The 18,288-nt window shown below is 38.4% G+C and overlaps 1 protein-coding gene across 1 annotated transcript in view; it reads right to left on the bottom strand.

Moving 5' to 3' along the window:
• The window catches only part of ADAM22 (ADAM metallopeptidase domain 22), a 146,535-nt gene that overhangs the window by 15,848 nt on the left and 112,399 nt on the right, over positions 1 to 18,288 (bottom strand). The window contains exons 17-28 of the mRNA XM_026067663.1: positions 17,710 to 17,802; positions 15,389 to 15,469; positions 15,104 to 15,154; positions 14,779 to 14,842; positions 12,918 to 13,023; positions 10,910 to 11,026; positions 10,204 to 10,372; positions 9,116 to 9,224; positions 8,061 to 8,151; positions 6,252 to 6,269; positions 3,505 to 3,699; positions 528 to 628 (exon numbers count right to left, since the gene is read on the bottom strand). Of these exons, the coding sequence (XP_025923448.1) occupies positions 528 to 628; positions 3,505 to 3,699; positions 6,252 to 6,269; positions 8,061 to 8,151; positions 9,116 to 9,224; positions 10,204 to 10,372; positions 10,910 to 11,026; positions 12,918 to 13,023; positions 14,779 to 14,842; positions 15,104 to 15,154; positions 15,389 to 15,469; positions 17,710 to 17,802 (1,195 nt within the window). The remainder of the gene's footprint in view (positions 1 to 527; positions 629 to 3,504; positions 3,700 to 6,251; positions 6,270 to 8,060; positions 8,152 to 9,115; positions 9,225 to 10,203; positions 10,373 to 10,909; positions 11,027 to 12,917; positions 13,024 to 14,778; positions 14,843 to 15,103; positions 15,155 to 15,388; positions 15,470 to 17,709; positions 17,803 to 18,288) is intronic.

Raw genomic sequence — 18,288 nt, 5'->3', positions numbered from 1 at the left:
TCTTGAAAGTTACCTGCATTACTGTATATATTCTTTACATTCCCAGCAACAGAGTCATATTATCAGCTTTAACCATTTAAAAGTCATAAGTTAGTCCCTCTTGATTTATCCCAGAGCAGAAATATTTGACACTTGGGAGACCTTTTGCTACCTTTTGCTGCAAACGTGCAGACCAAAAACTTAATTTCAGCTTTCATTTGAGAAAATCACTACTTAAATAAAAATGCTAAGTACTGCAAAATGCACAATAAAATCATAAGAGCTGGCAAGAGTGAATGAAAATTTTCCTCTTTTTCATGTTAACTCACACTATAGGAATGGGAAAAATTAGGAAATGTAATGTGATAAAGCATTGTGCAAAAACTGTACTTGTGTAAGACGCTGCTAAATCCCCAATCCAGGTTAATAACAATTAACACAATTTTAAGGAGTCAGGCTGCTGTCTGAAGATCAACTAAATTTTCAGCAGAGCAGTGATGACACAGAGGTTGGTTTCCACTGCGGAAATCAAACAGGTTCACACTTACCTTGCCAAGAATTACTCCTAGGTCTCCCATTTTCACAGATGTCTGAAATATGTTTCGTGTCTGGGATCCTTTCACTCCAGGAATGAGATAATCCATTTGACCTGGAATAGGAGGGCTCAAATGCGGTTACTGTTAAGGGCATTTTCTCACATAAATATTAGCTTAGTGGTTCAGAGCTCATCGCATTCCTAAAGTCAGTCACAGAACAAAGCCTAAGGTCTGTCTGCACTAGCAGCGTATTCTGTATTTCTGGTTAAACTGTCCAGTTATGTTTTGCCAGCTGTCCCTGAAGCAGGTCAGTGTGTCCACCTTCAGGCTTCAGTAATGTTCCTAATGTGGCTGCTGTTGAAAGAATATCAGTACACACTATATTTTCTTTGTTATTTCCATCTCTGCCACAGTATTTAGTTGGAGTATGCTCTTTCAGCTCTGCTTGTTGCAGTAGCTTTTTCCTAGCAGCTGAGCACGTGCTGCCCGGAGGCTGCCTGTCACGCGCTCGTGCTGCATCAGGGAAGCAGGGACTCACACACTTCCACTCCTCCTCCCACCGCTACTGGTCTTGGGGGCCAGGAGTCTGGGGTGAGCTGAGAAATAAGTCCATCTCAGTCTTACTGATTTTGAATTTTTATTCTATTTTGTCAGCGAGTCACTGCAGTATATACTTGTAACGCCAAAGTCATAGCTGAAAACAGTCTTTATATTTAGGTCCTCGGCATGAACCAAAGTTTTTCTTTCCTCATGCATTCCCTCTAAGAACCAGAGGTGCGCAGCGATGTCCAACAACCAGGGGGAGAGAGCAGGGAGTTGCAAAAGGCCCCCTCCTGCTGAGCTAGAACTGCTGCTCAGCCATTTGCCATGAGATCTACAACTCATTTCCAATATAGAAGAAAAACAAAAGGAAGCTGAAAACTAGCCAGAATGGATGCCCAATTATTAGAAAGACATTTTGCTCAAAGGATGCATTTTTGTATTTTCAGACAGTCTGAATACTCTCATGTTTTTCAACCTCTGCTTTCTTTAGAGGGCAGAGATCGGACAGATGCTGTTCAGACAGCAGGTTAATCACAGTCACATTGAAGTAAGCTCTGGGCTTTATTAATTCAAACTTATTTAAAGCATGAAATGTCTGAGAACTGGCAGACTTTTTAAATCATTTTCTCTTCCTAATGGTTTCTTTCCAGGCTTGGTAATGTCTTGCTTTTTACTGTTTTTCGTGTTTTTTTCATAACAGCAGGAGTTATTATAAAATTATGTCTTAATTCTTTAGTATCCTCTGAGAATACTAACACTTCACAGTCTTTTCCCGCATGGAAAAGCCCAGATGATTAATGGCCCAGTCACTCTAAAGCCTGCCAAGAGATGACACAGGTATCTGCACAAAAAGCAAAACACAGGCGGTTTGAAAGGTGGGTAGTAGCATCCTGGGCCTTGAATTGGGAGGGCTGCATCAGCCCCACCACAGAGCTAAGGGAACGCTAGCCGGGCTGCCTTGACAGCGGCACAACATACCTGAACTGCGGGTGGGGAACAACAACATTCTCTAGTATAGACAGACCTTAAAATCCATCAGTTTTGTGGAACAAAAAATAAAACAGAGACACATGAAAGAAATGGAAGTATGAGAAGAAAGAAAGGTACAGAATGAAAGAAATGTGTTAAATGACATTCATTTAAAAACAAACATTTTTTTTTCTTAACTGGAATGCACATGTCCTTAAACAAAACCTATGAAAACTTGCTTTCCCAAGACTTTTTTCAAACTTTTATCCAAATGAGAAAGGATTCTCCAACACAAACACTGCATCATTTAGGGTAAACATTTTCTTCCTGAAAATAAGTAATTTATCCACTCATAAATCTAAAAGTTGTATTTAGAAAGTTAGAAATCATTAATTAATTTATTCACTATTACAGAGAAACCATTAATTAATTACTTCACTATTACCGTTTTCTTACTAACATAGTCACTGGAACAGACTGAATGAAGCTGCACATAGGATCTATCTGATACACCCAAAGGCACTGCAAATACACATATTTCATTGTACTTTCTTTGAAATAACAAAATAAATATGGCTTTGCTGACTGCACAATTATAAATTACTCAGCAAGACGAACTGAGAATTTGGTTTTCTTATGAAGCTGTTCAAGAGAGTCTATTCCTCCCATGACATCCTGCTTCTCGTAAATTGAAGAGCTGGCTGAAGAAGATTTTTGTAATTAAAGGATCTCTGACTGCAGAGGGATGGTGACCGTAATGACCGCATGACCTTAGCAATCACTAATGACTGTTAATGCTTTTCAATCAGTTTTCCACTTTAAAATGCTGTTGATGGGTTGTTTTTTTGATTTTGCTTTTTTAAAGTAACTGGAGAATAACAAAATCAGCAAATTCTGAACAGAGGCAAAATCTAATGCCCTGCTTGGCTACTCAAAACAGCAAGCACAAAAGTACAGAAAGTCTTTGTAAAATTATTTCCTAGGATAACACTTGGCGATCATTTAGTATATTAGTCTAGTAAGCGGAAGTGGAATAAACTGCAAGCACCTCCATCTTTACCAGGAGACAGTGAGAATATTTTCCAGAGGTCTAGGTCAGCTAAGGTAGTTATTGATGGCATTCACAAATAAAGATATAAAAACAACATTTATATTAAACAGTTTATGTTTATAACTATTATTGAAGCAAGACAGTGTTCCTTTTCTTTGATTACCTGACCATGATAAAAAATTGTGTTTTTTATTTAATGTTTTGTTTTTGAGTCAACAATTATCATTACAGTCTACTTGAAAACAATTCTCAAGCAGGGAGATGATGAAAATTAGATTAGCTAAAAATTGGTTTACAATGAAAAACATATTTATTCTGGCCTAATTGTAATAATTAGTAGTGCAAAACATGTGAGAAAAATCAGTAATCAAAGAACAAGGGATTGTGCCATTTTCAACATTCCAAAGAAAGAAGAAGGAATCAAACCTGCTGCAAAACAATGAAATGTTCTGACTAATGGAATAATGGGTGATGGAACAGGTAGAAATCTGAAAATGCGACAGAAAAGCAGACCTCTTCTTAGAACTAGATGCAGAGTTTGTGCTGACTCCAGGAGGCATGTCGCTATAAAAAGAGTCGGCCTCTCCAGGTTTTTTTACATAATCTCCCTGGGGTATTTGTCTAAAGTATAATAAACATTGTAGAGTCAGAAAACAAGACAGGCATGAGCACACAAACACACATACACACAAATATTAGTTTAAAAGAAAGAGGCAAGCATAATGATCCTTGAGGAAACCCATTAAACATACACAATAAACATATTAATAAATATTTCAACCATCAGTGAGAATACTCCTGTGTATTTTTGACAGTTCAGAAAAGTGGATTATGTACATTTAGGTAGGGGAAAACAAGGAATATTTCATTAATAAACTCTGATCACAGGTTTCAAAGTGATTTGTTTGTGGTTCTTGAGACATTGGATAATCAATTTGGACATTTCAAAGGGCTCATCGAGCAGGCTGTGAAAAGCATCCCTTGCTGCAGTACAAGTACCTGAACCAAATTCATGCATGGACCAAACGGGATTTAAGGAAAAGTGAATGCATTTTCCCTTCCAGATGAGACAGATGTTTTTTGTTTAATTTTTGTGATCATTAATGAATTCAAGAATAGCAACCTGTAGAGCTGTTTAAACCTTGGTAGGAGAAAACCCTCCAGTTTATTAACTGTTCTCTTTCGCAGTGGAACTTAAACCAGTGCCAGAGGTTCTCAGTTACTCCTGATTATCACAATGAACTCAAACTGCCAAGACACACAAAAATAATACTACTGATATCTGACAATAGTTCATCCTTTTCTAGTAGTAAAAGCTTGGTTTGGGTACATAAAACCATCTATGCACTAGAAATTCCTAATTCAAGTTATGCCACTTTTGCACAGTGAATTCATTGCCAGCCGATAACTGCCTTACAGATACACCAGTTACAGTTCCATCAAGCTGAAAAATCTTCTCTAATACAGACAGCTAATTTGGAAGTCAGTTATATCATAATACCGTAAGTTTAATTATCCATTCAGCCTTGCACTTTCCAAGGCATTTTTGTTTCTGTTTGCCACTATTAAGATGCTCATTTATCAGAAGGTCAATTCACATTCAGATGACGTCCAACTACAGACCTGAACTGGGCTCTATCCATTCCATATTTGAATTTCTAGTACTCCTGAGGTATTTTAAATATGTAATTATATGACACATAAGTTCCTAATATAATACAGTACTTCTAGACTATTTCTTCTATTGCCTCATGAGTCTCAGTTCTTGTCTCATTCCTCAGGCAGTAAGTATATCAATATTTCCAGAACTGTTTGTGCAGTTCTGCTGCTCCCCAGGTTCCTCTTTAACAAACCATCTTCTCACTAGTCAGTCTGAACAGACTTCTCCCATATATTTGTGCCCTTTATGCTACATTATCTCAGTTGACAGAATACTTGATAATTTATCCTTTTTATTACTTTCAGTTGACTTATTTCAGCCACTGAGTACTGTCAAATATCATTCCGTATGTAATGCTTGCACATATTTTAATGGCTTGTTTTCATCTTTATTTAAGGACTAACTGTAAACAGTTCAAAAAAGGGACACTATGATGTATTTATGTTTTTCAATTTATGGAATTCTCCTTTTATGCATCCATAAATTGTCTATTTAGAAATCAGTCTACGGAACTTCATATTCTGCATGAAGGGGATTTAGTTATTAAACACCTCCAGTCTTCCATCATCCTCAAAAGTCTTTGCTTCTGCTAGTTTCCACTCTGCCTATGCCCACAGACACAGCTGCAGACTGACTGCATACTTGCATTTCTCTGTCCATATTCTGATTTGTGGAGATGAGGGAATTTGAAAGATTTTAGATACTCTAATATTCCCTTGCTAATGTGCAGGGGGGGGTCTCTTTCCATATTTCAAGGCTGTAGTTGCTCTGTCCTCTGCCAATGTTGACATGTCTATAGTGGAGTGACTCGAAGGCAGCGTTACTCTGTATTTGCACATTCAGGGGACTCCACTGAGAATCACCAAAACTCAGACCACCAAAATCTGTCTTCCTTGTGTCCAGGTAACATCTCCTATCTACTGTAATGCTTGACTTCAATATCTTTGCCCTCTTCCCAGTTACTGCTCCTGTCAGCTATTCGACTTTGTTGTACACAGAACAAATTAATCAGCACGTGGCAGGGCTTTTCTGCTCCAGGCTACTACTTCGAACCTGCCAGGGAAAGCACTGTGTTCCAGGCAGAGGAAATGGAGAACAAGCTCAACAGGTGGCAGCAACAAAGTGGTAGCTTGGACCAGGAGGTGGTAATAAAGGCAGAAAAATGGAGAACATCATGTCAATATTAATTATTCAATTCTCAGCCTCTCAAGAACATTTTAATCTAATAGCAGATTTGTGGTCTCTTTTATTGGAAATATTCTCCTGTTTTCCTAAATAAAATAGTGCATTTATTGAAGTAGACATCATTTTTGCTACTGAGTTCAATGAAATCAGGATTTTAAACAATGTATTTGTAGAATAAACACAAATTTCATATATTCAAGCAAACATTCTTTAAACTATGATAATATATCATGAGTATATTTTCCTTATAGCACGTAAATGGGCAAATGAGAAGAAAAGCTATTTTCAGACCTTTCTAGAGAAGCATTCCATTACTTTTATCACATACCTCTGTCTTCTGTAATTTCTTTCCATATAAAAAGGAGAGAAAGAAATAAGAATGAGTTATCAGTCTGCAAGTATACATAATCAGTAAGAGAAAAAAAAAGGCAAACAGAAAAGCAATATATGCACAACAAAATTTTTGCTCAAAATGTTTCTACAGAAAGCACTTCTGAAATAAACATATTCATAATGTATTAGCGTATTAGCTCAGAATGAACTGGGAAAATATATATTCATGCTGATAACTACACTCAATGCTGAGTTTGAGGTGCAGTTCATGATAAATATAAGTCTGTTTACCATGGTGCTGCTCCTGAAAGGTGTTTTCTTATCCTGCCCTCCCTACCATCCGTTGAGTCGACACCAGCAATCATGTGGTTGTGCAGTCAAGTCAGGTCAGCTCACCGATCTCACTGAAAACTGATCTTTTCCACCCCCCAGGTTAATCTTCAGTGCAGTCAGAAAGCTCACCCAACAGACTGCACGGCCACAGGGTCACCAGTGCTGACAGAATTGCAGACGGATGGCAGAGGAGGGAAACAAAAGCAGGACTTGTGGTGCTGGTGCAGTCTTAGGCCAGCTCAACCTCAGCTGCTACACTGCCTTCTAAATATGCTTTTATAAAGTCTAGGAACTGAACCTATTGCTTCAATATTACTAGTAAAATTATGCAGGTCACTGGCTAAATCTGATCTGAAAAAACAGTTCTTAACCTTTGGAGCTGTTGTCAAAACAGAAGTCCAGATTTTCAGATACCGCCAGAAGCTGAAGGTGACATAAAAAGACAGCATAATAGTCTTTTTACTCTTTGAGTCTTCATGTTTTCCCTCATATGCCTCTTTCATTATGTATGTTTGAGCTGCTCTCGGTCTGCAAGTTTGCAATGGCCCCAGAGAGTCCAAACCAGAGCGAGCCCGGGAGCAGGTCCTCCTGCTCGCTTCCGGCAGGAGCAGGAGTGGCTTTGAGAGCGGCCGGCACAACCACGGGCAGGGGCCAGTGCCCCGGCACCCCCGGCAGTGGGGCCACTGTGCCTTGCCGCGGGGGACAGCGCTGCGCTCCTGAGCCTGCCCTGCCTTCCCACCATCCCAAGCACCACGGGAAGACGGACTTCTACAGCCTCATCCAAACATGGGTGACTTTTCTGCAGAGTATGTGCCTTCATTCCTTATTTAATACATGCAAAAGAACTAAAACTTTCTGATTTTAGAGGAAATTCACAAAGGGGGAAAAACTGAAGAAGAGCAGTCATACTAAAATAATTCACTTTTGCTTTCAGTTAGCAGAACACTGGCAACTGTACACCAGATGAGAGCTTGCATCTTATTTGCAAATTACAGATTTATCTCTCTCAACAAAACACTGAAGCACCTGCTTGAATTAATTTGGGGTTAAGCTGACTGAATACAAACATCTGTTGAAAGAAGCCTATGGTTAAATGCTTTGCTGACTGAGGGCCAATCTTCCTAAATTTACTTTGTCATTAAGAAAGATTTGTAATTGAATCAGACCCTACTCTGGTATTTTCCTTGTCAGATATAGTAAAATCATAATCTGATCATCTTCAAAAAAGAAAAGGAATAACTAAATAAGAAATATATGTCAAGCCTGGATCAAGCTCTCTGAAAACAAAAATACCTACACACGTACGAATTGATTGAAAAATGCTAATACTATCAAAATTGCACTAAATAAATACAATTCAATTTGGGGTTTTATATTATGTTTGAATTGCTCCTTTCATAATGTAATTAGCTAACAGATGAAATTAACAAAATTTTTAAAAAGTTTATTAAGAAGAACACAATTTACTTACTTGTAACCCCAACCAGTTATTCCTAAAACGAGAGCCAACACTAAAATGGTGCCAGCAATAGCCCCTATTATTATATTTGTGCTAACAACACCTGGAAACACAAGAAAAGGGAAAAATATGCAGAGTTTTAGGAGAAAAACATACAAAAACAATAAAGGCACTGTCTTTTAAAAACCTGCTTGGACAACTTGCGCTAGGCTGATTAATTGTAACCAGTGATACAAACCTGAAGTATAGCCTGGATATGAAAAGAAAATTTGCACATCAAACTTTGTGTCTGTTTCCCTTAAATGAACACTTGCTACATGTGAAAGTTGTGTCAGATATACCAATATAATATTGTCAATATAGTTAAGCTGCTGTAGTTACATCCATATAACCTGCCTGCTAGATACATATTTGTATTGGAAAAAAAGTGACTTTTTTGGTTTAAACACCTTCCGTAGCTGAATAAACTAACCAAAAAAAGGCATTCTGGAAGAGAGAAAAACTGCCCCCCACAAGGTTTTGTAATGACAGGAAACATTTACACCTTCTTTTTTCCACAATATACCCTCCTCTTACATGCAAGCCAAGAGATGAATAAAAACTTTTGCTCAAAAAATGTAAAAGAATAAAACTTGTGTGCAAATATTCTGCACAGTGAGCATGTTATAAAAATTTGACTCCACAACTAAAAGTCAAACTTATAAGTAATTCTACCTTTCCACCTAGATATGAAGAGCTTTAGTAAATTTTTGCTTGTCCTAAACAGTTAATATGCTTAGTAAGACCACTCAAATGATTGGAGCAAGCAAGGTGCAACTAGATGCACTCATGCAAGTCCTGGGAGTTGTACTGAATGCTCGTGGGACCACACCGTTCGCATCCTGGTGCAGGACTGAGACCTCAAGCACAGAAACCAAGTGTTCGTGCTGAGGAAGGAAGTGAACGAGGCTCTTGAATGATGCACCATATTGCATGCAAAGTGAAAGAGCAGGAGATCTAGTTTTGCTTAATGGACCTTCCTCAAACCCAAGCTTTTCAAATTATTGATAAAAATTATAACTACATACCTTTACTGATGGCCTCTTTATCAAAAAACATATCATCTTTGATGTGGGAACTGCAGTCATCTCCTCCCCAGAATCGGTCACAGACGCACTTTATTTCATTGCTACAAACCTGCAGCCAAAAATGTAGCTCAGAATAAAATAATAAAATTAATTTATTCCAGTAATTAAACTACAGTACTGGTACAGTCATACAGCACTGATTTTAACTGTCTGCAAAATTTTGCAAAACATTTCTAATATACAGCAATTTTAAATGTAAATATTAGATATTCATATAATTATTAAATATATAATTATATACAAATATTTGATTTATATTAAGTACATTAGTATGTTTTTATGTGTAATATATTTAATAAAGCCATTTTTAATTGCTTTGGCAGACAACCTCAAAAATTAGATTTTTCTGAAATATGATGAAGTGGTTAATTTAAAATAATACAGTTAGTTTTAATGCAGTGCAGAAGAGGTAAGATGTTATGAGAGAATGATTCTTTTGATCTCAGGTCAGCCTGAGGGACCTGGAGACTGTTTCAAACTCTGTGAGGGACAAAGGGACTCTCCAATGACCAGAGTGCAACATGCCACACCAAACTCATGATCTGTGCACCAAGCACAGAAGTCAGCTCACTGCTCTCTTCTCTAGTATCTCTCAGCCAACAAAATCCAATGACTTTATGACCCTGTTCAGCTGTTGTCACAATACAGAGGGAATTAAAAAGAGCATCTGAAAGAACAGAGACACAGGTTTCTCAGAGGTGGGCAATAAAACCTTTACTCCAGTATATTGCCTGAGGAAATATGAATCAAGTTAGTTAGAGGAAGCAATGGTAAGAGAAATAACTGATAAAAATGTTTTTGCAAAAAGAACATGCACTTACTGCAATCCATTACTTAGGATGCCCTGACTACAGTGTATTACAGATATTTATGTGCCCCCTCCATCTTTCCTCTTCAGAAGCTTCTCCAGTATAAAGACTTGTTTTTGCTACGATTCTGGCTTCCTGAAAGATCTGACAAGTACACTACACAACACCAAATATATTCAGCAACAATGGCAAAAAGGATTAAAGAATATGAAAACATACGCCATGCCCTGAACAAATTTGGTTTTCTGTAGTGCCTGGGCAGGTGCTGAAGTTGAAGGACTCAGTGGGGAGGCACCGATGCTCCAAGCACACCATGTTCGGCCCGCACGGCGTCCCGTTCTCCACGTAGCCCAGGTCTGTCTCCTCATCAAGCTTCACATGGCCACCACTGCAAGACAATCAAGAAGACCCCGGAGACTATGTGCTGTCACCAGATGGGACTGCTTGAGAAAGTGGGCTCTTGGCTGATACCTTCATTTCTGTTTGCATTATTTGATGCGCAGAACCAGGAAAGAGGTGTAAGTACTGGCTTACTTATCTCATCTGTCCTACTATAAAACAACCCAAAATAACTGTGAAAATAAAGACCATTTTTCTTGTATAAGAGCTGCTGTTGGATAAAACACTGAGTTTACTTGTATAGGACTTAATTTCATCTTACAACTGGGATTCAGCTAACATATGGCAATTTATTAAGCTGCCAGTTAGCTCTGGCTATTCAGGAGTATTTGTATTTTAAGTATATTAAGTACTTTACAAACATTAACAAATGCAGTATCAAGAGGCCAGAGAAGAGCATTAAGTCTCTACAGGCAAAATTAACTACTACACAGAGAGGCCAACAAAACAGCTATGTTCCTGATGCACAGTCACATTCCTGAAGCTTAACAAGGTTGAGCTGAAATAATGGTTATAAGAAACTTACCTGCAATTGTATACTTTTCCGAACTGCAAGACTGATGATGTGATTTCACCATCAAGTTCTCCAAGTCTGGGCACACTAGATATATTGGAGCATAGAAGGTATCCACAAAGCACATCCCTGCATTGAGAGGTTAAACAGACATTCACGGAAAAGAAAATCCAATGAAAATGGACATTTAAAATAAATGTGTTTTTCTTCACCTGCTTTATGACACATTTGTTACTCCTTGCTTTCTCTCATTGACAGTAACTCCCATAAATAATGCCCTGTTTCCCGAGAAAACGATCCTCCTCTGAGCTTTGACTAGGGACAGAGGCTTTTTTATGAAGTATTATCAAAAATGGTCTGAGTAATAGCAAAAAGGCAGCTGTCAAGAACAGACCACATCAAACTGATTTAATAACCTATTAGGATACAGTAAAAGGCCAGGTAGAGGAGAAGCAGTGGACAGTGGTTTTAGACAAAATCTCAGATGACACATTTGTAAGGGATCTAGAGAAACAAAGTTTAAATGAACTCTTGCAGGACGCTTTTACAAACTGTGCGCAGAGACTGTGTGCTGTCAAGAAAGGAGGGTTTCACAGGGGTCTGTCCTCTCCAAAATTATTTCAACACTTTTACTCACGAGTTTATAATGGAACAGAAAGTAAGGTTATCAGATCTGAACAGAAAGCTGTGAAGGGGCATCAGTTCACCTGTAGTCAGGATGAGAATTCAAATGGCATTAACAAAATGGAGAAGTCATCTTAAAAAGCAGGATTTGATGAGGACAAGAGAAAGGTTCAAAAGTAGGCAGGAATAACCAACTGCATAAATACAGAATCTGAAGCAATTGTTCAGGTAGCAACTTGCAGGAAAAGATCTGGAGGGTTACGATACAATGAAAATTGAACACAAGTCAGCAATGCAATGCCACAGCATAAAAGGTGAACACCACACTGGGATGTGAAGCAATGAAGGCACCTAAGGCACAAGGAGTAACCCCTCTGCTCTACCCAGGACTGCCAAGACCTCATCGAGGGTCCTGCAACCACCTTGGTCTCAGCACTTTAAGAAGAATAAGGGCCAACAGGAGACAGGTCAGAAGAGAGCCAGGAGGATGATCGGTTTGTACTCATGGCTGAAGAGAGGACAGGAATAGGAATAGAAAACATGATCTATGAGAATAAAAGTAAGGAGCTGTGTTTTTTCAGCTTAAAGAAGAGAAGACTTGGGGAGGGACCTGATAATAGTCTTCAGATATGTAAAACTGCTGAAAAAGGAGGAAAAATCTGTTCTCTATGTCTGTAACAATAGCACAAGAAACATAGCTTTAAATTGCAAAGAAGTTCAGGTCAAACATTAAGGAAAACATCCTAATGACAAATCACTGAAGATTCTTAAAGACCAAAGAAGTCACATCTGTAATGACACAGGTACAGCTAATTCTGCCTTGGTGCAGAGGGATGGACTAGAAGACTTCCCAAGGTTCATTCCAATCATGTTTTCTACATTTATGCAACTGCTTCTTCAGGAGATACTTGTACTTAAGTAGACAGGTGCAACGCCTGTAAAAATACAGCTCCTTATACAGAATAACGTAGGACTTTGTAACCCAGAAAATGACCAAATCTTCATCAAATAGATCCTACAGGGACCCATCATTTTCTTCAAACATAATAGTCAGACTTGAAATACTCATGAGAGCTGACAGCACCTGAAAATATGCCACACCAGGCAGGACAGAGTGCCTTCATCTGAAAACTCTGTTTGCAGCAGGGAAGATTCATGACTCAGTTCCAAGCGTTCCCAAAACTCAGATGGTGCTTTCTTGTTTGAGATCATATCCTCTGGCTGCTCCTCTCCCTCAACACTTTACTGCACTAAGGTTTGCAGAAGATGACCTCAGTCCTCAGGCCTCAGGAGATATCTCTCTGTATGGAGACCTTTAGAGCCCCTTTATGTCAGCTAAAGAACAGGAGCAGGGATAAAAAATCTCACAGCAGCTTTTCTAAATGGATCAACTTACTGTTTATTGCACTGTATCCAAGAGTCCTTGTCTCTTCCGCAGTTTCCTTTCTCAGTCCCTTCAATATTCAGTTTCTCATAGCAGTACCTGTCAGCAGCTGTCACTTCTAAAAACAGAAACAAATCTCTTCTAAGATGATGAAGACTTTTAAAAGCAAGGTCTTTGGGAAATAGGGATGCATAATCAAAGCAAACAGGGCTTCCCAAACTGTGAACTGCAGTATCATGGTCTGCAGCTGCTCTGTGAAACTCTACCAGCTGCACAGTGTTTCTAGCGGAAAGTTTTATGTTGGCACTACATGACTGTTTTAAGATTTTGTACTGATTGGCCATGGTTTGTTGTTTCAAAACATCTGGAAGCCACTGGAATAAATCACATATGTGTAGTGTCCTTAGGTGATTATTAATGAGAAGCTAAACCTGAGACTTCAGAATAATCATCAGTAGGTTAATCAACACTAGAGGAAGAGCTTGAAAAGAGGGAAAGATAAAGAGAGAGAGAGAGAGAGAAAGCAAGTGTTATTTGTCTCATCTCTTCAGCTGCCTGTCCATCTAAGCTATTCAGCAAAGGATGCTCTGGAAGTACCACATTTTAGCACAAGCCCAGAAGGGCCTAATGTCCTCACAGGAGGGACCAGGTACTCAGAAAGAGCTGCTCTTACAAGACTTCCAAATTAATTATTCCCATTTAGGCGATCGTGCTAAATTAAGTAAGCTTTCAAAAAGCATCAGACCTTTTTGAGCCAGACTCCAAACCAAATTTAAACTCCCAACTTTCTGTGGCTTGTGGAAGGAACTCAGTATTGGCTGCATTCCCTTGGTTTCCCAACACAAATGAAACAATTCAAAGTGTTATTAGCTGCAAAAGGTCCTGTGTAAACAGATCACTGCAAGTCCAGCCTGCACAATGTTGATGTAATTCTGTAACACATCCAACATTCAGTAGTGGTATTTCATTTGACCACACATAAATTCCTGTAGGCCTTCAATATCGGGAAAGATAAGTTGTAAATGGCACCTTTTGAATTATAATGCAATCTATTCCCTTGTTTTCCAATTATAAAATAACCAAACTGCTATTAAACTTGGTACATTGCCAATCAAACACAAAACATTATGAAGTCAGAAAAATAATTAGAGAAATCTTGCATTTGGAAAGCTGAAGAAAAGTATTTATTTTATCATCCAGACCAAAAGAATCACTAACTTCTTCCTATTGGTTACTGTGGTTGTCATACAACATATTTAAGTTCATTGGAACTTAGACAGCTTTAACTGAATGTTAGCTAAATACATTTTTTGCTTTCCAATAAACAGTGTTATTCTCAGCAGCAGACAGACATTTTTCCAGAAACCCTTGTCCTTTAAACAAGGTATGTAGCCTAAACACTGGTATGCAGAGCTCTCCTTATAGAGTATCCATTACAATTTCTTTTATCTTTCTTTCATTCCAGTTAAGGCTGCAGATTTGACTAATGCATGGTTCCTGCCAGTAAAGGATAGTGAGGGAAACACTATCTTATGAAAAAGGTGAAATATTCAGTACTAGAGTACCCACAGAAGAGGTATGTAGGTGACAAATGGATGAAAAATATAAACTTAAAGAATTGTATTTAAAGTTTGAGGACTCCAACAATTGCTCCAAAGGGAAAAAAAAAAAAAAAAAGCCCTAAAACTGAAAGGCAAAGTTCAAAGTAGAGCAGAGTTCAGGATCATAGTGAATATTTTTCACAGCACACAGTCCCAGCTGATTTTATCTGCTTCCAATGATTCTGAATATGTCTCTTTCCATAACTGTTCTCAGATAAGATAATCTTTCAAGCCACATCAATGATAACAACCTAGAAATAATATTTACTCACTTTCACCCCAGATATATTTACACTGTCGGTCCCTGGTTTTACATCTTCCTCCAAAACAAATACCCTAAAGAAAAAAAAAAAGACACAGAAACAACTTCAACATACAGATTTGTCACATATTCTCTAACGAGGTAAAGACATAATATGTGATTCTGCTTTCTAGGCTGTTCATTTAAATGCTTAGTTCCAAAATTTGATTAAAACCCCAAATTCAGTAACGTCAACAGAAATGTGTCAGTTGACTTCCGAAAATCCTAAATCAAATTCTAAAAAAAGTAATCTATAAAAGTAGCAACAATGTATAAAAACCTCAAATGTTCATTACCTGTTTGTTATCGCATGAATATCCATCCATTTTATGAATATTGGGAGAACACTACAGGAAAAGAAAATAACTGATAGATAATTCAGACAACAATGAAAACAAAGTCTACGGCAAAGGAGATGATTGGCATATGGAAAATTATTTAACTATTATGCTTTCCTTCTGGACACGTAACAGGTTTAATACAAGTTTCATACAACTTACTATACAAAACAGTAGCATTCATATCGACTGAGAGTCTATAGGTATTTCTTTCATTTCTTGGATAGAAGAAATAAAAATTACCTGGCTGGAATTTCCTGTGCAGTTCTCTGCAATATCACAATCATTCACTGCTTCTCGGCACAAAACTCCTTTAGGTTCAAACTAAAAAAAGGACAGAAAATCAGTGTCTTGGTTTCTCTGTATCTTGTTTTGAATGCAATACTTCCCTAGAGTTTTAACTAAAAGAAAAAAAGGGAAATTTCCCAGTGCTGACTGAAGTGGAAAGATTTTCCTTTGCTCAGTGTGGACTTTCCAACAATTAATCCACAGCCATTTACTTCAGCGCCTCTATTCTCAGAGGCATCATCTGTCAAGTGCACTGAGCACGGACCTGCCAGAGTAAGCGCTGTCCCAGGACACAGGACTCCTGGGGTCTATCAAACCAGCACTGCAGTGGCTTGTGGCATTATCCTGGCCACATCATTTCATGGTTTTGTGACTCCTTTACCACTCTTTGTAGAACACGGAGAACAATCCTGACTTTGAGAACTGCTTTAAGACCTATGGACAGAGAGTGCTACAGATCTCTAGGTGTAATCGCTGTGGTTACCAGAAAGCCTCACTGCTGTTGTAGAACAGAAACTACTCATGAATGTATTGGATTCCATATGATTTGATACCAGTTTCTAAAGTGGCCAGATATTTAACCATGAAAAAGGTACCAGTGACCTAACATATGCATTTGCAATCTGATTAAAGACTTCTGTACCACTGTAACGTCCCAAGACCTGTAAAAGGAGGAAGACATCCCACTAGAGGCGACTCTCTGCGCTTAGCTTTGTCAGAATCACTGTTCTCTGTCCAGTCATGTCACTGGAATGGACATATTACAAAACTCTTGTTTTCCCTGGAAGGTTTCTTTATCTGTGCTACCCAGTTCATTTTGCAGCTCTGTGACTTTTTTCTGGATCTGGATGCACATTTAGGACAACTGCTAACTCCTCAGCTGCCGTGAACTAGCACAGGTCTGTGGAAGAGCTAGACTCTAGGGCTTTCTCAGCTGTAAGCTCATCTTTCCTCCACCTGTCTATGAAAAATCTAGATAGACACTAATGTCAGAGATACTCTGAGACACGGGGATGCAGACTATTGTCTCCTCACTGTGTTTTGTTTGCAATCCCACTTTCATTCCTCCTTTCAGGCAGGGCACTATAGGGGAAGATAACTTCAAGTTAGGGAACTGCTAATACAAAGTCTTTTGAGTTGTCCTGACTAACACCTCCTCGGGATATCTTTTGCAAAATACTGCCTTTCTCTTCATTAGCTCACCCTCACCATTCTATATGTAGACAAACCATTACTCTCATTTTCAAAATAATGTACACAGAAGCTTTTGTTTTTTTACTGAGAGTCTTTAATATGGTGCCAACGTCACTTGGATACTTGAACAAAATTCATCCACACTGGCAATATGCTAATTTTTTATATTACATTTAAAAAAGGAATGTGCTTAGGAAAATGTGATCTGTTCCAGCATAACCTGCATTTTTTCTGTTTTTTACCATTAGGATGAGCACAAAGTCAAGAATGTGGTCACAGCTATTATTAATGTTTCTTCTAAGGAAGTGAAATCCTCAAATGCCCACAGATGAAGATAAAAATATCACACATAGTACACTGCAGTGTTGATAACATTAATAATAATAATAGTAATAATAATAATTATTATTATAATTATTATTGAGTATCAACAATTGTTTGAAGTCACATTTAGCTGGGCTCCCTTTCAGATCTGCCTAGATCTCCTTTTACTATTTATTGATACATCAGGAAGCATATCTTATAATTAATACAGGGCTTAATTCCCTTTACTCGGTGGGATTTTAGTCAGTCCAAGCATAAAGAGACACAGAAAGACTTGACTGAAACTAAAGTCAGGTGTCTTTTAGATACACATTTTTAAATACTTCTGTTAGTTTTGTTTGTTTGTTTTTTATTATATCCTTCTCTCAGGCCCCTCACTGTATGATTTTCCTATTCAGTTTCATAGGGGCAAATTCAAAGCAACATGTAAGACATTACGGAAATGACATGTTGGTAAACATGTCTTTGTTTGAGCAAATATGTCTAATGGAATCTCATGGGATTTTCAGCTGATTCAAACCTGCTTGAAACTGGAAGGCTTTGATTCACCTCTGTGTTTGATCACAGCCCCTGCCCTAAGAAGTCAAGTCTAAAAGACAGAGAATAGCTCAAGCGAACGAGTTTTCAGCCAGTTCTAAAAGGCAAACTTTCAGAAAAGGAAACACAAGGTCTGACAGCAAAAACACATCTGCTGTGGTGCCTCTAATCACGTGAAGGTAGTATTGCCAGGCCACTGCAGGAAAGGTCACTGTACTTACCTGACACTTTCTGCAGCAAAGCCCGTTACTGCACTGGGAGCCTGCAGTCAGGGTGCATGTATTGCAGCACTCTCCTCCTTCACTGGCACACTCCTAAGGAAAATACACACTTATAAAAAAACACATGGGAAAAGAAGATGATCCCTAAACCCTTTTACTCCTCATTGCTTTGGTGTGCTGCTGGAATAGATTTTAACCAGGCCTCTAGGCACCTGGAGGCATAAAAAAAACCCCACAACACACACTGTGGGGACTAAAGCTGTTTGCTATGCCATATAGGAAATAATTGTATTAACTTCACAGTGTTTCTCATTAAATACTGACATTTTACCATTGACCAGGATCACATTTTCATCTAGGAACACCTTTTCTCAAACACCTTTTAAGGCCTGATTCTGCAGTGGCAGTTACTGCTATTACTCTTTAAGATTTACGTGGTGATAAAATATAAAAGCTGGCCCACATTGTGTTAAACATGATGGAAACACATAAGAAACGAAGAATCCCAGGACCTAAGCATTGCCTGTCTTCCTCCACTTAATGTCCATGGTGGTTATGGGCAGCACTATGTCCTGGAGA

The sequence above is a fragment of the Apteryx rowi genome, unplaced genomic scaffold (genome assembly GCF_003343035.1).
Source record: "Apteryx rowi isolate R43461 unplaced genomic scaffold, aptRow1 scaffold_260, whole genome shotgun sequence".
In the NCBI taxonomy this organism is placed as follows: Eukaryota; Metazoa; Chordata; class Aves; order Apterygiformes; family Apterygidae; genus Apteryx; species Apteryx rowi.
The sequence above is the reverse complement of the archived record's forward strand: the minus strand, read 5'-3'. Positions and strand labels throughout refer to the sequence as shown.